The following is a 24,461-nucleotide window of genomic DNA, read 5'->3' on the forward strand; positions in this document are numbered from 1 at the left end:
TGGCTGCTTCATGGATACAAAAAAAGCTGCTGACAGATGCCACCCTTTGGCAGCTGATACTCAATACCCAATGGTTATCCACAAACATTCTTATCAGTAAGGAAAAAAAATTATGAGGGTTGACAAGGGTTTCCTGGTCTAAACAGTCAGCAAGCCACTGTCTAGAGCCTCAGAAAGTCTCAGAATAACATAATACAGCTTTTACTTGGATGCAGCTGAAATTGCCCAGAGAGGAACTGAAACAGTTACTAGACAAACAAAATGAAGAGAAATCACCCTGTCTCCTGAGAACAGGGCACCATAATCCCCCATTTCTGTAGCTAAATGCACACAGGACTCACCTGATCGTCTCCTGCTGTTAGAAGAAGAGAAGCAGAAGGCACTCAAGTTAGCAAACCTCCCAAATAGGAGGCTTTTATATGCTTCCAAAAGTCAGCCCCAGCAGCTGATGACAACAGATTAAATTGATGACCAGAATCTTTCACAACCAAAACTTGCTCCACTGACACCTCCATACACCTGGACTTCAGTCAAGGTCTGTGAGAGATGTTTCCTCTTTCAGGGGCGGGGGATTTGTTGTTTTTAATGCAAGGCACACCCAATCTGGTAATAACTGGCTAATTTATTAATAATTAATCTTCTCTCAACCCTGGGCAAAGATCCCACAAATGAAAACAGATTTGAGAGATGGTCTGCATTTGGCAGTCTGGGTTTCTGGGTTTTGCTTCCAACCTTCTCTATTTTCCTTCCTGAAAAGGGGAGTGAAACATTTGATATCACCAAGAAATTAAAAAGCTTTCCCCTTATTTTTTTCTTGTGCATTTACATAGCTTTTCACTGAAGCAACTAGAACTTCTTTTTTATAAACACCATGGCTTGCTGAAGTTGTGACAAGATTTCTTTTCTCTGGGGACGGATCTGTGTTTCAGAAACATGTTGACCCCCTTGAAAGTTTTCCAAGGAAGCAACAGAGAGAATGTTTCAACTGAAATGCTGTCTTTAGTTCTAATGGAAAAAGTAGTTCAAGCCTCTCTTGACTATTCATCAATACTATGCCCTGTAGGGTCATATTCAACCTAATGAATTACAGCCCAGTCTCCATTACAGATGTGGGATACTTGGAGAGATGATGGACGTGGCTTCCACTGAGTGTAGGAGAGCACAGGGTGCTAATGGAAATAACATCATCCCATATCTTAACATCCCTCACCCACACCTGATTTACATGGGGTCTTAATGACCCCAAGGTTGACATGGGCCAAGTGGCACTAATTTGTTGTAAATACACAGGGGAATCTCAGCAATGCACAGAACTAACCACAGGTGCGTAGGAGAGCCATGTGTCAAGGCTTTAGCAACAAGTTTCCCACAGGCACAGGAAGCATGATGAGCATAAACCAACAGGTCTCTTCTGCCACTTCCTCTGGGGTTTTCAGCACCATGTGCTCCCGTCTGTGATTACTGTGGCTGGTGCAATGCTCACAGCAGAGAGGGAAAGAGGAAAAAATTTAAATGACTAACGCAGCTGATAGAGCTGGATGGAGATGCTTGGAATTCTGTCATAGATGACTAACCTATGGGATGGATCTCATTAGTAGTCGCATGTGACTTCCTGACTAAGACATTTTCCATGCCTGAAAGTGGACACTGACACTACACATGTGGCAGCAGCAAGCAGTTATTAGTGAGGCAGTGTTCACTGCTGAATCCTCAAAGGCTTGCGTTCAAAAGTAGGAATTAGACGTGCACATTCCTAGTCTACACATCCATTTTTGTGCTGTTGAATATCTGGTCCACCTCCCCTTGTTTTGTCTATCTGAACTGAAAGGTGTGTTCAGGTGTAAAATGTTTGCTTTACTGACTCATGTTTTTCTTATCATTATTCCTATTCGATGGTGTCACCTTTTGGTGTTGACAGAAATAACACAGTAAGAAATCTACTGTAAAAATCTCTACACCTGCACATAAGGTTTCATTAAAAGCTGATTTGGTAACAGTGTTTACACACTGCTAAATATAACCCTTTTCTTTTCTAGATTAGATATTCTCCACCCTTGCTATAATGATACGGTACGCAGATAGCAATTCTCTGCATCCCAGACATGGAAATTGTGTGGCCATCACAGAGACAGAGGTAAGCAAGTCACATGCACAGTCCGGGAGACAAAGAGAGCATTATCTCTGAAGCTCAGCATTTAGATGGGTATAATGTGCCCCCAGACAATGGACTTCCTCCTGTTTCAAAATTATTACTCCAAATAAAGAAGATGCATTTATAAGTTAATTAAAATATTACTGCACTTGCCAGGCATTAATGAACTGAATTAATGAACCAGAATGTCAACCAGTCTACCAGTCACAGATGTGACTTCTCCTCGTTGCAGATGGTGAACAGATAGGGAACAACAGAGAGACCTGCCCGAAGCCACACAAAGTATCTGCAGCAAACTTGAGAAAAAACCTGCCATCTTGCAAGGCTCGGAACTGTTCCTGAACCACAAAAAGATTCATTTCCTGAAGCCAGCTCTCCTACTTTCTATGTTCAGTCAATGAGGAAGAATTAATCAAAAATACCACTTTCATTTCCATTAGAGTGCTTTTAAGAAATAATTCAAATTCCTTCTTTCTTGGATTTGTGGCTTTCTTCCACTTAAATATATATTTTAACGGTGTCTAATACTTTCCTCCAAAATCCAGAGATACAAAGATCAAAATACAACCATTAATAAAGGTGAAAATTAAATTTCTATCATTATTTTCATGTGGGATTGAACTCTTCTAGTTTTGTATCTGTCAGAAAAGTATTGACCAGATGATGTTTTGTTTATAGTATTAAAAGATGTTGCTCCACATTATAATACATGCTTTCCCTGTTTACAGCACTGCGTTGCAGGTACAAATTGTCCACAACCATAGCAGCTTTTAAAAATGAAAACTAAAGGAAGATGTTCTTGGGTCCAATGACACTGAAATGAGGCGATGAAAGAAAGACAGAAGACACACATGATGCCATCAATGGTCATTTTTTTATTGCTGCACATAGACAAGAGGACAAAGATTAAAAGACAAACTGAGAAATAAAGAACTGAAAGGGAAGCATCTTCCAAAATCAACTGTTTACAGAACAGACATTGCTAAATAACTTCCCAAGATGCCCAGCAGTATAATTATTGGCCAACTGCAGTTACCAAGAAAAAAGGTGCTGAGATAGCAGTAGCAGAAGTATCATAGCAAGCAAAGACACAGGGTGGAAACATTCAGACAAATGTTTTCCAAGACAAAGAGAGCACGGGGTAAACAGATCGGGAGAAGTCTCAGTATGTTGCAGATGGGTCTGTAACGTGGTTTTCGTTCCATGGATGCTTGTGAGCTGATGGATATTGCAATGCACTGAAGCACCAGGGCCGCATGCTAGGCTCACATGTTACAGTGATCAGCATGGGTGAGAGCAGACAGTGCTACATGGCTCCAGGCACACCGTCTCACATGAATCAACACACTTGGTGGTACACACCTCCACACATTGGGGTGGGCAGGGCTCCACACATGTGGTGCAGCACTGGGTGGCACAAGGCTCCACACACTGAGTGGTGCACTGGGTGGCACATGGCTTTACACAGACATCAATGCACTTAGGGGGGCAGACCTCCACACACTGGGTGCTGCAGGTGGTGGTGCACTGGGTGGCACAAGGCTCCACACACTGGGTGCTGCAGGTTGTGGTGCACTGGGTGGGACATGGCTCCACACACTGGGTGGTGCAGGATGTGGTGCACTGGGTGGCACAGGGCGTTGTGCAGACCTCCACACATGGGGTGGAACATGGCTTCACACAGATGCTGTCACAGGGCTCCACACACACCGTCTTGCAGGGCTCCACATGCTTGGTGCATTTCTGCACACAAATGGGAGGGGGCAGGCAGGGCTGTTTGCACTGCTCGTAGTAAGACATGCTTCTGAGGTGCTGGTAAAGCTAAAGACAAAGAAAAGAGATAAAAAATCAGGGCACTCATCCTTTCTTCTTGAGCCACAATTCACAATCTGAGCTCTTGCAACATACATAAAAGTTAGCTGCTGGACTAAGAAAAGAGCTCTCAGGAAAAATTACATGTCTGAATGATTTCTGGGTTCAGACATATTCAACTACAACTGCCACATTATTCCTTCTTTTCTTGGGAACCTGCAAGCACCACTGTTAGGAAGACTACAGCCATAACCCCTGAATTTTATATAACTGCCTACAGTTAAACTTTGCAGAAGCCATAACACGAAAATAGTTCATGTCTTTATTTTCTTAGTTGTATCAGCAGATATTCCCAGGCCCAACTTTTTCATCTTCGGTTCCTCACAGAGCACATCTCCCTTGGTGTAGGTATTGAGCTGCTAATGCCCAAAGATAAAGACCAAAGATCAAAAATTCAGGCACTACCCCAAATCCTCCAGCTGTATATCATTGGAGCACATCATTGTACTATCGTCGTGGTATATCATCATGGTACGTCACTGGAGTTGTATCAATATTAACGGGCTCATCCTTTCATTAGCCCAGAGCTTACAGCTCCTATTTCCAATTCATTTCCTTATCTTGACTTGTCTCAGATGGCTTCTGTAGCTTTGCCCTCAGGTATTCTGCAGCCTCCTTCTTCCAGATAATGCTTCTTCCCACTCATCTCTTTGGAGTTCCAAGACTACTCTGCAGCATCTACTAATCTATTTAATTTCCAGTCTCAAAGCCATATGAAAAAAATAATGAAGATAGAATAAGTAGGAAGATGAGAAACAGTCATAGTTTCTGATGAGGTGAGAGGACATTTGCAAGATACTTAAGCAATAGTTAAACATCCTCTCCCGCATCCCAGGATAAATTCTGGGACTGAAATACCAGAAACAAAGCTCTCCTGTGATCAGTAATATATTCTCTTGACCAGAACAATCAAGTAACACAGCCATTGATTATTCCCTGATAAATCCAAGAAAGACTTACCAGTCCACCAGTGCAGGTGAGTGAGTGAGAAATCAAACGAACTGCTGTGAGCATCAAAATGCCAACCTTTTTATATGGCTTGCATGGCGTCATCTCCGGAAATAAGAGAGCCCAGGGGTATGGACAGCTGACCACTAACTACCTCAACAGGCTCCACCTATACATGCTTTACATATTTGTTTGCATCCTAATTTTTGATGGAAACCCTGTTCCAGGAAAAGCATATGATCTTGAGTAAATTCTGCTTCTACCTAAACCCTGCGTCATGTGGTTCTAAATGGGAATGATAGAGTAATTAAAAAAAAATCAAGTGCTGGACTGATTGCTCTTCAGAAAACGTTTAATATGCTTGGATATTTTCATCTCCTTATTTCCATAAATGTCTGGATGATACCTTAGGTTGTTTTCAATACAGTATGAATAGAAAGCTATTATTAGGGAAGATGGACAATAAATCTGATTTACTATGACAAATATCATGTCCTAATTCTTATGGTAAGAAGCAGCTAATCCTACAGTGACCCTCAGTGCTTCCACAGACTGTTGAAGTATCTGTTTCTCCAATAATTTTTTAATCATTAAATGCACCCAACCCATTCCTCTCCACACTCTATTATGCATGCTTGGCAATGTCAATGGGGACACAACTCTAGTTACCTTGAGGATATCTTCAAGCCATTCAGGGCAAAGTAAAGGGACATTCATTTTGAAGGCTTTTTTTCACTGCCAGAGCAGTGAAAAGAGCTTCATTTTAAGTGGCATTCAGGCCCAGGACTTTGAGTTAGCATATTGAAGCCCTTTGCTATTCATGATGGCTTTGCAGCACAGAAAACACCTGTGAATGCATTGAATAGAGCCTGCAGATTTTAAAATAAACCGAGAGCAACTAGCTCAGATTTAGGTGTGCAATATTTTAATAGATTGATCTCTTTCCACATTTTCCTCCTAGAGTTGACCCTGCTGAGTGATGTTGAGCAAGCAATTGTCCTCCAGCACTTTCAGGTCTACCCACATCAGCATCCTCCAACACTTACCTTGCTGATGAGTTTCTCATAGTCTGGTTTGTACAGTTCTTCATGCTTTCCTAGGGCTCCAGGCTCACCTCTAAAACCTAGGAGAGGACCGGTCCTACGTCTGCTTTTCCACAGTGGGTTATTTTATAACCTATTGTTATCTTTGATTAGCAAGAAATTGTAACAACTTCTGAGAAAAATAGACATTTTAGGGGATATAAATTGATCTGCCTTTGTAATGTGTGGGGACATGAGAGGGCTGGATTATTATTCTTAATTGACACTTATTTGTGGATCTCTATTATATTTATGAGCAATATAGTCATTTGACTGGTCACCTTAACTGCAGTGAGTCAGGACATCACAGCAACATCCTTTCCTGTCCATCCGCCTTTGGCAAAAGAGCTGAAGTGATTTTCCACATCTGACACTTCTGGGATCTATTCAATTAAATGACATGTGTTAAGGTCTCTGGCAGAACCACAGGCTGGTATGAAAGGTTATGCTTTGATGAAAAGAGCACAAAAGATTGCAAACCTGAAACTCCAGGAGATTCCTGGAGCCCAGGAGGAGACAGACTCCCCTACCTAGAGGTCTGTGTGGTGCTGCAAAAGAGGACCCCACTGACCATTGTATTCTGGTACTCAGGACAATATTTCTGAAAAACTCAGTAAAGAAGAGCATGGTCAACACTTTTGGTTCCAAATAATAAGGGAGACTTCATATTTCACCACAAAGAGCTACCAAAGATGGAGTCACATCAAGACTAAAGCCATTCTCCTACAGCTATAAGAATCTTCCCTGCAGACATGAAACACTGAATAATTAAGCAGATGTGTTAACATAAATACAAAACTTTAGGATGTGCAGACGTCATGATTTTTGACAGAAACATCTCAAACTGATGTATTTCCCTGTGCAGCTGTTTAGATATGCACCATTTTAGGCTGTTCAGCTGGATTTCTACTAATAAAAAAAGCCCCCTATTATCAAACACAGAAGACTTCTCTTTTAAAAATATCTTACTTTTGGATTTATTGCTTTACCTAAAAACCTCCTAAATAAACGTCTTATTTTTTCATAGAAATCAAGAATTCTTCCCAGATTCGCAGCATAGTAAGACCTTCCCAGCCCACTCTCCTGCGTGTTGTTGCGTTTCAATCTCAAAGCCTGGAGCTCTGTGACAACTGACTTTCACTTCTCATCATTCCCTACCACAACTACTAGGGAAAGGTGTGAGTGTGTGATGCAGCTCTGAGGGCGGCTTCCAGGTGGGGCAGGTCTCCAGGTTGCTGGTCCATCCCTTGCCTTTGGAAACATTTGCATAGCTGAGATGCCGGGAGCCTGAACATAGAATGCAATTAGCCTCCCATGAAAACAAGAGGCTTGACTAGTCCATGCTTTAGGGACTATTCGATTGAGTAATAAGATCATTACTTTTGGGGCTGAGAGGAACCCAAATACGGCACTATCCACCTCTTTTCCTGTTTATTCGGAAGGTGAGTTCTCCATGAAGAATGATAAGTGAGCATCTGAATCCAGTTAATCTGGAAAAGAGGAGCTAGCTATGAAAATAACTTATCAGTTTCATCTATTTCCTTCTAATTATTGCAGATATTTGCTTGAGTTTTCAAAAAGTTTAGAATGGGAATCTTAGTGTTTCTTAGAATTTTTTAGATAACAGAATAAAACTGTGTCCTGATCTCTGAGGAATATCTTTTAGAGCTCAGAGCACATCGTCTGACAGAACGAGGAGTGTAGGTCAATGACATTTGCTTATGCTGAGCAACAAATTTTCAATCTCCCTTTTACAACACTCCTGTTTCCAGGAAGGCTCTCTCTTTCTCTCCCTACCACACAAGCTTGTGATTTGTGTGAGGCCGGATCTCCCCGAGCCACGTGCAATGTCATGGCCATTGGGTAAAATTATAATGACGCACTAATGTTCAGATTCCTCTATGAGAAGAAGTGAGAAAGTGATAATTGCAGATTGGTCACCAGAAACGTGCCCTGGGGCATCTTGAAAGAAGAAGCCAGTGCATGCACCCAGAGATAGCTGTCCCCACATCGGCTCCTTCAGCAGCTGGGCTGGCTTTCCCCACAGTCTGCCTCCCCACCTCTCCTGCCTTCAGCAGCTGCTGCTTATTCAAATCCTACTCTGCACCACCTCTGCTCTGGACATGCAGAGCACTGCAATTGGCAGGCATGACAGGGTGACTTTGAGTCCCTAAGGACTTTACTTAATACCGGCAAGCAATTTGCAAAAAATTGGGATGCTAAGGAAGAAGAACTGGGATCCTGTAAGCAGATGTTCACGGAGGTTTACCATAATTCTCCAAGACTCATTGTTAAACCTACTGACACTGCGACAGAATTCAGTGGTGAGTGATCCAGCTCTGTGGGCAGGTTCCAGGGGGCGCAGGTCTCCAGACTGATAATCTAACCCTCCCCTTCGGAAAACCTTGCATAACTGAGATGCCAGGAGGGCAAATATAGAAGCCGAGGAGGGTTCTAGGAAAAGAAGGAACCAAGGAGCTTGGCTACTCCATGGCCTAGGAACTAGTTGATTGAGTAATGAGATCGTTAATTCTGGGAATGAAAGAAACCCAAATGCAGCACTAGTCAACTCTTTCCTCTTTACTCCTGAAGGTGAGTGCTTCCTGAAGAAGGAAGCTTCTAAGAAGCACTTTGGGAATTGCTTTTGTCTTCCCAAGGCCTTTCAAAAGCATGACAGAACAGTGCTTCCTCATGCCATAGAGCATCCCCTCTCCCAGCGATCATCTGGCATATCCCACGTGAGTTCAGGTCTCTCCCAAGGCTATCGACTCACACCTTCCCATAAGTTCGACCAGAAGCTACCACCTCACAGACACCAGGGGGTTGGGAAGATATTCAAAGCAAAAGGGTGAGTCTGCAGGAACGCCACAGTGAAGGAAACACTTGCACACAGCTGGTGCCAAGATCAGTTTTTTTATTATTGCTTCCCACAAGAAGAGGAACAAGATGGCAAGGAAGAACAGATGGGCAAATTCCTCCAGCCACATCAGTACAAAGAGGAATTACAGAATACCTCTCCCAGGCAATACCCTGGGGGCACAAAGTCACTTAGGTACAAGTTACAAGGAAAAGCATTGTTTGATTAACTACAGCAAAAATTATGTAGAGCAGGAGAAGGTTCCATTGGAGGATTTACTCTTCTGAGGGTAGGAAGGGCTCTAAGAAAGAAAAGTCTGGAGGAAGACGTTGGCAAGCATGGGGATCAGCAAACCGATTTCATTCCTTAGGCTTTGGAGACTCCACAGGGCAATGGCACTGCAGAGTAGGGTCACCTTGAGGTTGTCACCAAAGGAGCCCCCACATGCAGACCCTCATGGAGCAGCGCAGGTACTTCATCAGACATCAATGAGACCCAGGTTCAAGAAAATGGTGCTGCCATTGGTCACACCTCCACCGCACTGATCAACCCTCCGGCCATTCTGGGACACATCAATAGTGCCCAGGTTCAAGTAAACGGTGTTGCCGTTGCTCCCAGCTCCACTGCATGTATTCACGCACCTCCCGCCATTCTGGGACACATCAATAGTGCCCAGGTTCAAGTAAACGGTGTTGCCCCTGGTCACATCCTTGCAGCAGGAATCCACATATCTGGGATTCTGGCACACATCAAGATTGCCCTGGTTGAAGTAAATGGGGTTGCCCTGAGGATTCCCAGCATTTCTATAAGAATACAGAAAAGGAGCCACAAGGGGGGTGTTAGCCAGGTTTCTCATCGCATCTTCAAATCTTTGAAAGGAAGAACTCCCCACCTGGGTGTTGGGGGATAGAAAGCAGGGCTGTCTCGGTTCGCAACCATTCTGGAAACTCATCTTTGAGGGATGGGTATTATCTGAAATCAGGAAAGGAATATACTTTGAGGAAAACAAAGACATGCAGCTTTCACAAGGTGTTTTATACCCCTAATATGACTGGGCTTTTTCCTGGCAAATACTGAACAATATCCTGGGAAAACAGCCTGAAATCCATAGCAAAGCACTAAGCCTACAAAAAAGCACTTAGACATTTAGCTACAGGCTGCACATACATTTCAAGCAACTTCTTTTCCATAGAAGAAAGAAAGGTGGTGTTGTCTGGTCTCAGGTAGATTATAGGCAGGGTCTGAAATCACGGCAGTACTCACATGTCCACAGAGACCATTGGTTTGGGATTACCTCTATCACATCCCTTCCCAGATTCCACTCACAAGGAGACAACTAGGTTTGTGACAGCGCCTTGTTCACGCACTGGTCCTCAGCTGGAGGACATGAAGGGAGGCGTCGTGACGCAAAACTGCCACAAGGAAAGGAGCTGACGCTTACAGTGCAGCAGCTTTCCCACCTCTCCCACAGAAGTCCTTCGAGCTCTTCTCATCCAGATTTCCTTCTGGCCTTACTTACCCTTGCAGCCTGCAAGATCCACTTCTTCTCTTCCCTCCCACTTTTTTCCTTTGCAGTCCTAAGCCTTGCCTTTCCATCTTTCTCAAACCCACTAATTTCATGGCTGAAAAAGACTAGATTGTCCTTGGAAAAAGAAAGAGTTTAGTCCCCTTATAGCAACCCTGAAACGCATCTTGATAGAGTAAGCACAGCAATTGCAAAGCACACAGCAAATAAAGACTGGTAGAACTTGGAATGAATATCGATCTACGCTTAGCTCAGCTCCTTGGTAAGTAACGTGCACAAATCTTGATAAGTAGAACCCATCCGTCTTCTAAGCTTGCTTCTGCAGGTAGCGTTTAGCAAGTAGAGAACACCAGCCACTACATTGCTTCCCAGCAAGCCAAGGCAGACTTACCCAACGCAGCACCAGCAAGTAGCAAATGAAACCCAAATGGCTTGCGGAACGCTACAGAATCAATCCTTTTATATGATTTCAGTGTCCGTGTCTCCGGAAGTGAGACACCTCAGAGGTATGGAAATGCATTTTTTAATAATCCAGACCTGCTCAGCCTCCATTCTGAAATTACTGGCTTACGTTCTAATTCTTTATGGAATGCGGCCACCGAGGTGTTAAACGCCACACTATGACTGCTGCCTGCAAGCTTGTATTCCTGATCCACGTTACTCCTGCTGGTGCAAGGAAAACAAAGAACTGATGATACAGCCTGGAAACAATCCCCCTCGGGATAAAACTTGATTTGGATAAAAGGTAATTTGGCGCATTCCTGAGTAAGGGCAATGGACCTGCACAGCAGATCCAGTTTTGGGGAATTAAAAATAGCAAGATGAATGTTGTCAGACCCACTCAGATGTCTTGAACAAGATCTTCACCAATGTCTTCAATGTCTTGCCCAACCAAGAAGAAAGAAATGCAAGCTTTGTCAGGTGTTGTGTGGTTTGGAGAACGCACATCCCAAATTACAGTCTGCCTAAAAGCTCTCTCTGTCATGGGACCCAAGAGAAGAACGATTTCAAATGAGGCCCTGAGCAACAACACGGTTTTGAGCAAATTAAACGGGACTAAGTTCATGCAGTAGCTCTTGAGCCATCCCAGAACGGCCAAGATGTGACAAATGCGCTCTGTATCGCAGCCGTGGAGAATCGTCCTGCTTGGATCTTGCCTGGGTCTTCTGGCAAAGAGCACCTGGGGAGACTCCAGGCCGACCCTTTTATTTTTAGTGTCAGAGGCACAGGATATCTGAGGCCCGCTCTGCTTCAAATGGGAAAGAGATCCTGGCTGCCTACTAAGGGCTTCCAGCTGCTTTGGAAATGATTGACACTGAAGCACAGCTCCTCCTGGCACACAGGGTGCCCGTGCTGGCCCCCAAGTTCAATGGGAAGGCCTCCTCTACACATCATGCTACCAGTACTAGCTGGAGTATGTGCAACGCAGGGATTATACAATGAGGCTGAAGAGGAAATCCCAGTCATCCAGAAATGCTTAGAAGTTATCATGGACTAGCCGGAGGGCAGAAAGTTTGGAATGTCACCAGAGGAGGAAGTGACTCGTGCTGAAGAAGACCCTGTCTATAATGAACTCTCAGAATGTGAGAAGCGATTTGCCTTCTTTACTGATGGGTCCTGCTGTGTTGTGGGAAAGCTTTGGAGATGGAAGGCGACTCTACGGAGTCCCCTATGACAAGTTGCAGAAACTGCTGGCCACGCAGATGTGATTCTTAGTGTAAACGCAAATGTTCACCATGTGCGGATGTCATGATTTTTTACGGAAACATCTCAAACTGATGTACGTCCCTGTGCAACTCTCTGGACACGTACCGCTTTTGGCTGTTTGGTTCAAATCCCTCCATTATCAACTGGAGGAGGCTTTTCTTTAAAAGTATCATACCTCCTGATTTCTTTGCTTAACCTAAAGAGTCCCCTTAGTGAGTTAGCATTTTTTCCTAAGTGCAGTGGCACCAAGCACTGGTTGGCCTCAGGGAGCTCATTTTGCTTATGTGTAGCATCCCAGAGAGCCCACTACCCGCATTTTGGTGAGAAAGCATTTTCACAGAAATCAAGGGTTCTCCCCAGATTCTCAGCACGCTGAAGCCTTCCCAGCCCACTGTCTTACATGCTCGTGCATTTCAGTCTTAAAGCCTGGATCCCCAATACACTCGACCTTTCCTGCTCATCAGTCCCTTTCAGAACTACTCAGGGAAGATGTGAGGGTGTGATCCAGCTCTGTGGGCAGGTGCCAGGTGGGTCAGGTCTCCAGACTGATGATCCCTCCCTCCCCTTTGGAACCCTTTGCATAGCTGAGATGTCTGGAGACCAAATGTAGAAGGCTAGGAGGCTCCCAGGAAAACAAGGAGCTTGGCTACTCCATGCCCTTGGAACTAGTTGATCGGGTAACGAGATTGTTCCTTCCGGGGCTGAAAGGAACCCAAATACAGTACTAGTCAACTCTTTCCTCTTTACTCCTGAAGGTGAGTGCTTCCTGAAGAAGGAAGCTTCTAAGAAGCACTTTGGGAAATGTTTTTGTCTTCCCAAGGCCTTTCAAAAGCATGGCAGAACAGTGCTTCCTCATGCCATAGAGCATCCCCTCTCCCAGCGATCATCTGGCATATCCCATGTGAGTTCAGGTCTCTCCCAAGGCTATCGACTCACACCTTCCCATAAGTTCGACCAGAAGCTACCACCTCACAGACACCAGGGGGTTGGGAAGATATTCAAAGCAAAAGGGTGAGTCTGCAGGAACGCCACAGTGAAGGAAACACTTGCACACAGCTGGTGCCAAGATCAGTTTTTTTATTATTGCTTCCCACAAGAAGAGGAACAAGATGGCAAGGAAGAACAGATGGGCAAATTCCTCCAGCCACATCAGTACAAAGAGGAATTACAGAATACCTCTCCCAGGCAATACCCTGGGGGCACAAAGTCACTTAGGTACAAGTTACAAGGAAAAGCATTGTTTGATTAACTACAGCAAAAATTATGTAGAGCAGGAGAAGATTCCATTGGAGGATTTACTCTTCTGAGGGTAGGAAGGGCTCTAAGAAAGAAAAGTCTGGAGGAAGACGTTGGCAAGCATGGGGATCAGCAAACCGATTTCATTCCTTAGGCTTTGGAGACTCCACAGGGCAATGGCACTGCAGAGTAGGGTCACCTTGAGGTTGTCACCAAAGGAGCCCCCACATGCAGACCCTCATGGAGCAGCGCAGGTACTTCATCAGACATCAATGAGACCCAGGTTCAAGAAAATGGTGCTGCCATTGGTCACACCTCCACCGCACTGATCAACCCTCCGGCCATTCTGGGACACATCAATAGTGCCCAGGTTCAAGTAAACGGTGTTGCCGTTGCTCCCAGCTCCACTGCATGTATTCACGCACCTCCCGCCATTCTGGGACACATCAATAGTGCCCAGGTTCAAGTAAACGGTGTTGCCCCTGGTCACATCCTTGCAGCAGGAATCCACATATCTGGGATTCTGGCACACATCAAGATTGCCCTGGTTGAAGTAAATGGGGTTGCCCTGAGGATTCCCAGCATTTCTATAAGAATACAGAAAAGGAGCCACAAGGGGGGTGTTAGCCAGGTTTCTCATCGCATCTTCAAATCTTTGAAAGGAAGAACTCCCCACCTGGGTGTTGGGGGATAGAAAGCAGGGCTGTCTCGGTTCGCAACCATTCTGGAAACTCATCTTTGAGGGATGGGTATTATCTGAAATCAGGAAAGGAATATACTTTGAGGAAAACAAAGACATGCAGCTTTCACAAGGTGTTTTATACCCCTAATATGACTGGGCTTTTTCCTGGCAAATACTGAACAATATCCTGGGAAAACAGCCTGAAATCCATAGCAAAGCACTAAGCCTACAAAAAAGCACTTAGACATTTAGCTACAGGCTGCACATACATTTCAAGCAACTTCTTTTCCATAGAAGAAAGAAAGGTGGTGTTGTCTGGTCTCAGGTAGATTATAGGCAGGGTCTGAAATCACGGCAGTACTCACATGTCCACAGAGACCATTGGTTTGGGATTACCTCTATCACATCCCTTCCCAGATTCCACTCACAAGGAGACAACTAGGTTTGTGACAGCGCCTTGTTCACGCACTGGTCCTCAGCTGGAGGACATGAAGGGAGGCGTCGTGACGCAAAACTGCCACAAGGAAAGGAGCTGACGCTTACAGTGCAGCAGCTTTCCCACCTCTCCCACAGAAGTCCTTCGAGCTCTTCTCATCCAGATTTCCTTCTGGCCTTACTTACCCTTGCAGCCTGCAAGATCCACTTCTTCTCTTCCCTCCCACTTTTTTCCTTTGCACTCCTAAGCCTTGCCTTTCCATCTTTCTCAAACCCACTAATTTCATGGCTGAAAAAGACTAGATTGTCCTTGGAAAAAGAAAGAGTTTAGTCCCCTTATAGCAACCCTGAAACGCATCTTGATAGAGTAAGCACAGCAATTGCAAAGCACACAGCAAATAAAGACTGGTAGAACTTGGAATGAATATCGATCTACGCTTAGCTCAGCTCCTTGGTAAGTAACGTGCACAAATCTTGATAAGTAGAACCCATCCGTCTTCTAAGCTTGCTTCTGCAGGTAGCGTTTAGCAAGTAGAGAACACCAGCCACTACATTGCTTCCCAGCAAGCCAAGGCAGACTTACCCAACGCAGCACCAGCAAGTAGCAAATGAAACCCAAATGGCTTGCGGAACGCTACGGAATCAATCCTTTTATATGATTTCAGTGTCCGTGTCTCCGGAAGTGAGACACCTCAGAGGTATGGAAATGCATTTTTTAATAATCCAGACCTGCTCAGCCTCCATTCTGAAATTACTGGCTTACGTTCTAATTCTTTATGGAATGCGGCCACCGAGGTGTTAAACGCCACACTATGACTGCTGCCTGCAAGCTTGTATTCCTGATCCACGTTACTCCTGCTGGTGCAAGGAAAACAAAGAACTGATGATACAGCCTGGAAACAATCCCCCTCGGGATAAAACTTGATTTGGATAAAAGGTAATTTGGCGCATTCCTGAGTAAGGGCAATGGACCTGCACAGCAGATCCAGTTTTGGGGAATTAAAAATAGCAAGATGAATGTTGTCAGACCCACTCAGATGTCTTGAACAAGATCTTCACCAATGTCTTCAATGTCTTGCCCAACCAAGAAGAAAGAAATGCAAGCTTTGTCAGGTGTTGTGTGGTTTGGAGAACGCACATCCCAAATTACAGTCTGCCTAAAAGCTCTCTCTGTCATGGGACCCAAGAGAAGAACGATTTCAAATGAGGCCCTGAGCAACAACACAGTTTTGAGCAAATTAAACGGGACTAAGTTCATGCAGTAGCTCTTGAGCCATCCCAGAACGGCCAAGATGTGACAAATGCGCTCTGTATCGCAGCCGTGGAGAATCGTCCTGCTTGGATCTTGCCTGGGTCTTCTGGCAAAGAGCACCTGGGGAGACTCCAGGCCGACCCTTTTATTTTTAGTGTCAGAGGCACAGGATATCTGAGGCCCGCTCTGCTTCAAATGGGAAAGAGATCCTGGCTGCCTACTAAGGGCTTCCAGCTGCTTTGGAAATGATTGACACTGAAGCACAGCTCCTCCTGGCACACAGGGTGCCCGTGCTGGCCCCCAAGTTCAATGGGAAGGCCTCCTCTACACATCATGCTACCAGTACTAGCTGGAGTATGTGCAACGCAGGGATTATACAATGAGGCTGAAGAGGAAATCCCAGTCATCCAGAAATGCTTAGAAGTTATCATGGACTAGCCGGAGGGCAGAAAGTTTGGAATGTCACCAGAGGAGGAAGTGACTCGTGCTGAAGAAGACCCTGTCTATAATGAACTCTCAGAATGTGAGAAGCGATTTGCCTTCTTTACTGATGGGTCCTGCTGTGTTGTGGGAAAGCTTTGGAGATGGAAGGCGACTCTACGGAGTCCCCTATGACAAGTTGCAGAAACTGCTGGCCACGCAGATGTGATTCTTAGCGTAAACGCAAATGTTCACCATGTGCGGATGTCATGATTTTTTACGGAAACATCTCAAACTGATGTACGTCCCTGTGCAACTCTCTGGACACGTACCGCTTTTGGCTGTTTGGTTCAAATCCCTCCATTATCAACTGGAGGAGGCTTTTCTTTAAAAGTATCATACCTCCTGATTTCTTTGCTTAACCTAAAGAGTCCCCTTAGTGAGTTAGCATTTTTTCCTAAGTGCAGTGGCACCAAGCACTGGTTGGCCTCAGGGAGCTCATTTTGCTTATGTGTAGCATCCCAGAGAGCCCACTACCCGCATTTTGGTGAGAAAGCATTTTCACAGAAATCAAGGGTTCTCCCCAGATTCTCAGCACGCTGAAGCCTTCCCAGCCCACTGTCTTACATGCTCGTGCATTTCAGTCTTAAAGCCTGGATCCCCAATACACTCGACCTTTCCTGCTCATCAGTCCCTTTCAGAACTACTCAGGGAAGATGTGAGGGTGTGATCCAGCTCTGTGGGCAGGTGCCAGGTGGGTCAGGTCTCCAGACTGATGATCCCTCCCTCCCCTTTGGAACCCTTTGCATAGCTGAGATGTCTGGAGACCAAATGTAGAAGGCTAGGAGGCTCCCAGGAAAACAAGGAGCTTGGCTACTCCATGCCCTTGGAACTAGTTGATCGGGTAACGAGATTGTTCCTTCCGGGGCTGAAAGGAACCCAAATACAGTACTAGTCAACTCTTTCCTCTTTACTCCTGAAGGTGAGTGCTTCCTGAAGAAGGAAGCTTCTAAGAAGCACTTTGGGAAATGTTTTTGTCTTCCCAAGGCCTTTCAAAAGCATGGCAGAACAGTGCTTCCTCATGCCATAGAGCATCCCCTCTCCCAGCGATCATCTGGCATATCCCATGTGAGTTCAGGTCTCTCCCAAGGCTATCGACTCACACCTTCCCATAAGTTCGACCAGAAGCTACCACCTCACAGACACCAGGGGGTTGGGAAGATATTCAAAGCAAAAGGGTGAGTCTGCAGGAACGCCACAGTGAAGGAAACACTTGCACACAGCTGGTGCCAAGATCAGTTTTTTTATTATTGCTTCCCACAAGAAGAGGAACAAGATGGCAAGGAAGAACAGATGGGCAAATTCCTCCAGCCACATCAGTACAAAGAGGAATTACAGAATACCTCTCCCAGGCAATACCCTGGGGGCACAAAGTCACTTAGGTACAAGTTACAAGGAAAAGCATTGTTTGATTAACTACAGCAAAAATTATGTAGAGCAGGAGAAGATTCCATTGGAGGATTTACTCTTCTGAGGGTAGGAAGGGCTCTAAGAAAGAAAAGTCTGGAGGAAGACGTTGGCAAGCATGGGGATCAGCAAACCGATTTCATTCCTTAGGCTTTGGAGACTCCACAGGGCAATGGCACTGCAGAGTAGGGTCACCTTGAGGTTGTCACCAAAGGAGCCCCCACATGCAGACCCTCATGGAGCAGCGCAGGTACTTCATCAGACATCAATGAGACCCAGGTTCAAGAAAATGGTGTTGCCATTGGTCACACCTCCACCGCACTGATCAACCCTCCGGCCATTCTGGGACACATCAATAGTGCCCAGGTTCAAGTAAACGGTGTTGCCGTTGCTCCCAGCTCCACTGCATGTATTCACGCACCTCCCGCCATTCTGGGACACATCAATAGTGCCCAGGTTCAAGTAAACGGTGTTGCCCCTGGTCACATCCTTGCAGCAGGAATCCACATATCTGGGATTCTGGCACACATCAAGATTGCCCTGGTTGAAGTAAATGGGGTTGCCCTGAGGATTCCCAGCATTTCTATAAGAATACAGAAAAGGAGCCACAAGGGGGGTGTTAGCCAGGTTTCTCATCGCATCTTCAAATCTTTGAAAGGAAGAACTCCCCACCTGGGTGTTGGGGGATAGAAAGCAGGGCTGTCTCGGTTCGCAACCATTCTGGAAACTCATCTTTGAGGGATGGGTATTATCTGAAATCAGGAAAGGAATATACTTTGAGGAAAACAAAGACATGCAGCTTTCACAAGGTGTTTTATACCCCTAATATGACTGGGCTTTTTCCTGGCAAATACTGAACAATATCCTGGGAAAACAGCCTGAAATCCATAGCAAAGCACTAAGCCTACAAAAAAGCACTTAGACATTTAGCTACAGGCTGCACATACATTTCAAGCAACTTCTTTTCCATAGAAGAAAGAAAGGTGGTGTTGTCTGGTCTCAGGTAGATTATAGGCAGGGTCTGAAATCACGGCAGTACTCACATGTCCACAGAGACCATTGGTTTGGGATTACCTCTATCACATCCCTTCCCAGATTCCACTCACAAGGAGACAACTAGGTTTGTGACAGCGCCTTGTTCACGCACTGGTCCTCAGCTGGAGGACATGAAGGGAGGCGTCGTGACGCAAAACTGCCACAAGGAAAGGAGCTGACGCTTACAGTGCAGCAGCTTTCCCACCTCTCCCACAGAAGTCCTTTGAGCTCTTCTCATCCAGATTTCCTTCCGGCCTTACTTACCCTTGCAGCCTGCAAGATCCACTTCTTCTCTTCCCTCCCACTTTTTTCCTTTGCAGTCCTAAGCCTTGCCTTTCCATCTTTCTCAAACCCACTAACTTCATGGCTGAAAAAGACTAGATTGTCCTTGGGAAAAGAGAGAGTTTACTCCCCTCATAGCTACACTGGGACACATCTGGATGGAGAAGGCACAGCAATTGCAAAGCACACAGCAAATAAAGACTGGTAGAACTTGGAATGAATATCGATCTACGCTTAGCTCAGCTCCTTGGTAAGTAACGTGCACAAATCTTGATAAGCAGAACCCATCCGTCTTCTAAGCTTGCTTCTGCAGGTAGCGTTTAGCAAGTAGAGAACACCAGCCACTACATTGCTTCCCAGCAAGCCAAGGCAGACTTACCCAACGCAGCACCAGCAAGTAGCAAATGAAACCCAAATGGCTTGCGGAACGCTACAGAATCAATCCTTTTATATGATTTCAGTGTCCGTGTCTCCGGAAGTGAGACACCTCAGAGGTATGGAAATGCATTTTTTAATAATCCAGACCTGCTCAGCCTCCATTCTGAAATTACTGGCTTACGTTCTAATTCTTTATGGAATGCGGCCACCGAGGTGTTAAACGCCACACTATGACTGCTGCCTGCAAGCTTGTATTCCTGATCCACGTTACTCCTGCTGGTGCAAGGAAAACAAAGAACTGATGATACAGCCTGGAAACAATCCCCCTCGGGATAAAACTTGATTTGGATAAAAGGTAATCTGGCGCATTCCTGAGTAAGGGCAATGGACCTGCACAGCAGATCCAGTTTTGGGGAATTAAAAATAGCAAGATGAATGTTGTCAGACCCACTCAGATGTCTTGAACAAGATCTTCACCAACGTCTTCAATGTCTTCCCCAACCAAGAAGAAAGAAATGCAAGCTTTGTCAGGTGTTGTGTGGTTTGGAGAACGCACATCCCAAATTACAGTCTGCCTAAAAGCTCTCTCTGTCATGGGACCTGAGAGAAGAACGATTTCAAATGGGGCCCTGAGCAACAACACGGTTTTGAGCAAATTAAATGGGACTAAGTTCATGCAGTAGCTCTTGAGCCATCCCAGAACGGCCAAGATGTGACAAATGCGCTCTGTATCGCAGCCGTGGAGAATCGTCCTGCTTGGATCTTGCCTGGGTCTTCTGGCAAAGAGCACCTGGGGAGACTCAAGGCCGACCCTTTTATTTTTAGTGTCAGAGGCACAGGATATCTGAGGCCCGCTCTGCTTCATATGGGAAAGAGATCCTGGCTGCCTACTAAGGGCTTCCAGCTGCTTTGGAAATGATTGACACTGAAGCACAGCTCCTCCTGGCACACAGGGTGCCCGTGCTGGCCCCCAAGTTCAATGGGAAGGCCTCCTCTACACATCATGCTACCAGTACTAGCTGGAGTATGTGCAACGCAGGGATTATACAATGAGGCTGAAGAGGAAATTCCAGTCATCCAGAAATGCTTAGAAGTTATCATGGACTAGCCGGAGGGCAGAAAGTTTGGAATGTCACCAGAGGAGGAAGTGACTCGTGCTGAAGAAGACCCTGTCTATAATGAACTCTCAGAATGTGAGAAGCGATTTGCCTTCTTTACTGATGGGTCCTGCTGTGTTGTGGGAAAGCTTTGGAGATGGAAGGCGACTCTACGGAGTCCCCTATGACAAGTTGCAGAAACTGCTGGCCACGCAGATGTGATTCTTAGCGTAAACGCAAATGTTCACCATGTACGGATGTCATGATTTTTTACAGAAACATCTCAAACTGATGTACGTCCCTGTGCAACTCTCTGGACACGTACCGCTTTTGGCTGTTTGGTTCAAATCCCTCCATTATCAACTGGAGGAGGCTTTTCTTTAAAAGTATCATACCTCCTGATTTCTTTGCTTAACCTAAAGAGTCCCCTTAGTGAGTTAGCGTTTTTTCCTAAGTGCAGTGGCACCAAGCACTGGTTGGCCTCAGGGAGCTCATTTTGCTTATGTGTAGCATCCCAGAGAGCCCACTACCCGCATTTTGGTGAGAAAGCATTTTCACAGAAATCAAGGGTTCTCCCCAGATTCTCAGCACGCTGAAGCCTTCCCAGCCCACTGTCTTACATGCTCGTGCATTTCAGTCTTAAAGCCTGGATCCCCAATACACTCGACCTTTCCTGCTCATCAGTCCCTTTCAGAACTACTCAGGGAAGATGTGAGGGTGTGATCCAGCTCTGTGGGCAGGTGCCAGGTGGGTCAGGTCTCCGGATTGATGATCCATCCCTCCCCTTTGGAACCCTTTGCATAGCTGAGATGTCTGGAGACCAAATGTAGAAGGCTAGGAGGCTCCCAGGAAAACAAGGAGCTTGGCTACTCCATGCCCTTGGAACTAGTTGATCGGGTAACGAGATTGTTCCTTCCGGGGCTGAAAGGAACCCAAATACAGTACTAGTCAACTCTTTCCTCTTTACTCCTGAAGGTGAGTGCTTCCTGAAGAAGGAAGCTTCTAAGAAGCACTTTGGGAAATGTTTTTGTCTTCCCAAGGCCTTTCAAAAGCATGGCAGAACAGTGCTTCCTCATGCCATAGAGCATCCCCTCTCCCAGCGATCATCTGGCATATCCCACGTGAGTTCAGGTCTCTCCCAAGGCTATCGACTCACACCTTCCCATAAGTTCGAACAGAAGCTACCACCTCACAGACACCAGGGGGTTGGGAAGATATTCAAAGCAAAAGGGTGAGTCTGCAGGAACGCCACAGTGAAGGAAACACTTGCACACAGCTGGTGCCAAGATCAGGTTTTTTATTATTGCTTCCCACAAGAAGAGGAACAAGATGGCAAGGAAGAACAGATGGGCAAATTCCTCCAGCCACATCAGTACAAAGAGGAATTACAGAATACCTCTCCCAGGCAATACCCTGGGGGCACAAAGTCACTTAGGTACAAGTTACAAGGAAAAGCATTGTTTGATTAACTACAGCAAAAATTATGTAGAGCAGGAGAAGATTCCATTGGAGGATTTACTCTTCTGAGGGTAGGAAGGGCTCTAAGAAAGAAAAGTCTGGTGGAGGACTTTGGCAAGCATGGGGATCAGCCATCCGATTTCATTCCTTAGGCTTTGGAGACTCCACAGGGCAATGGCACTGCAGAGTAGGGTCACCTTGAGGTTGTCACCAAAGGAGCCCCCACATGCAGACCCTCATGGAGCAGCGCAGGTACTTCATCAGACATCAATGAGACCCAGGTTCAAGAAAATGGTGCTGCCATTGGTCACACCTCCACCGCACTGATCAACCCTCCGGCCATTCTGGGACACATCGATAGTGCCCAGGTTCAAGTAAACGGTGTTGCCATTGCTCCCACCTCCCCTGCAATGATTCAAGTAAGTGGAATTCTGTGACACGTCAATATTGCGTAGGTTTGAGTAAAAGGTGCTTCCCCTGCACACATCATTGAAGCGGGGATCCACACACCTGGGATTCTGGGACACATCAATAGTGCCCAGGTTCAAGTAAATGGTGTTGCCATTGCTCCCAGCTCCACTGCATGCATTCACACGCCTCCTGGGATTCTGGGACACATCAATAGTGCCCAGGTTCAAGTAAACGGTGTTGCCATTGCTCCCAGCTCCACTGCATGTATTCACGCACCTCCCGCCATTCTGGGACACATCAATAGTGCCCAGGTTCAAGTAAACGGTGTTGCCCCTGGTCACATCCTTGCAGCAGGAATCCGCATATCTGGGATTCTGGCACACATCAAGATTGCCCTGGTTGAAGTAAATGGGGTTGCCCTGAGGATTCCCAGCATTGCAACATGGATATGGAACTGGACCCACAAGAGGGGTGTTAGCCAGGTTTCTCATAGCATCCACGTATCTTCCTAAGAGAGTACACCCCACCTGGGTGTTGGGAGATAGAAAGCAGGGCTGTCTCGGTTCGCAACCATTCTGGAAACTCATCTTTGAGGGATGGGTATTATCTGAAATCAGGAAAGGAATATACTTTGAGGAAAACAAAGACATGCAGCTTTCACAAGGTGTTTTATACCCCTAATATGACTGGGCTTTTTCCTGGCAAATACTGAACAATATCCTGGGAAAACAGCCTGAAATCCATAGCAAAGCACTAAGCCTACAAAAAAGCACTTAGACATTTAGCTACAGGCTGCACATACATTTCAAGCAACTTCTTTTCCATAGAAGAAAGAAAGGTGGTGTTGTCTGGTCTCAGGTAGATTATAGGCAGGGTCTGAAATCACGGCAGTACTCACATGTCCACAGAGACCATTGGTCTGGGAGTATCTCTATGACATGACTTCACAAATTCCACCCAAACAGGAGTCTCAACTTCAACTACTACTCGGTTTGTGACAGCGCCTTGTCCACGCACTGGTCCTCAGCTGGAGGACATGAAGGGAGGCGTCGTGACGCAAAACTGCCACAAGGAAAGGAGCTGACGCTTACAGTGCAGCAGCTTTCCCACCTCTCCCACAGAAGTCCTTCGAGCTCTTCTCATCCAGATTTCCTTCTGGCCTTACTTACCCTTGCAGCCTGCAAGATCCACTTCTTCTCTTCCCTCCCACTTTTTTCCTTTGCAGTCCTAAGCCTTGCCTTTCCATCTTTCTCAAACCCACTAATTTCATGGCTGAAAAAGACTAGATTGTCCTTGGGAAAAGAGAGAGTTTACTCCCCTTATAGCAACCCTGAAACGCATCTTGATAGAGTAAGCACAGCAATTGCAAAGCACACAGCAAATAAAGACTGGTAGAACTTGGAATGAATATCGATCTACGCTTAGCTCAGCTCCTTGGTAAGTAACGTGCACAAATCTTGATAAGCAGAACCCATCCGTCTTCTAAGCTTGCTTCTGCAGGTAGCGTTTAGCAAGTAGAGAACACCAGCCACTACATTGCTTCCCAGCAAGCCAAGGCAGACTTACCCAACGCAGCACCAGCAAGTAGCAAATGAAACCCAAATGGCTTGCGGAACGCTACGGAATCAATCCTTTTATATGATTTCAGTGTCCGTGTCTCCGGAAGTGAGACACCTCAGAGGTATGGAAATGCATTTTTTAATAATCCAGACCTGCTCAGCCTCCATTCTGAAATTACTGGCTTACGTTCTAATTCTTTATGGAATGCGGCCACCGAGGTGTTAAACGCCACATTATGACTGGTAGTTGCAAGCTTGTGTTCCTGATCTTCATATTTCTGCTGATGCAAGGAAAACAAAGAACTGATGATACAGCCTGGAAACAATCCCCCTCGGGATAAAACCTGATTTGGATAAAAGGTAATTTGGCGCATTCCTGAGTAAGGGCAATGGACCTGCACAGCAGATCCAGTTTTGGGGAATTAAAAATAGCAAGATGAATGTTGTCAGACCCACTCAGATGTCTTGAACAAGATCTTCACCAATGTCTTCAATGTCTTCCCCAACCAAGAAGAAAGAAATGCAAGCTTTGTCAGGTGTTGTGTGGTTTGGAGAACGCACATCCCAAATTACAGTCTGCCTAAAAGCTCTCTCTGTCATGGGACC

The 24,461-nt window shown here is 45.7% G+C and overlaps 1 protein-coding gene across 1 annotated transcript; it reads right to left on the reverse strand.

The window, feature by feature from the left end:
- Nucleotides 1–3,433: 3,433 nt before the first annotated feature.
- On the reverse strand, nt 3,434–3,952 carry LOC308230427 (uncharacterized protein; the record flags this gene model as incomplete). Its single annotated transcript, XM_080635126.1, has 1 exon — nt 3,434–3,952. One exon carries the CDS (start codon nt 3,950–3,952, stop codon nt 3,434–3,436), a length of 519 nt encoding a protein of 172 aa, XP_080491252.1.
- Nucleotides 3,953–24,461: the final 20,509 nt, after the last annotated feature.

Source organism: Psittacula echo, assembly GCF_963264785.1.
Source record: "Psittacula echo genome assembly, chromosome: 26".
NCBI classification, from domain to species: domain Eukaryota; kingdom Metazoa; phylum Chordata; class Aves; order Psittaciformes; family Psittacidae; genus Psittacula; species Psittacula echo.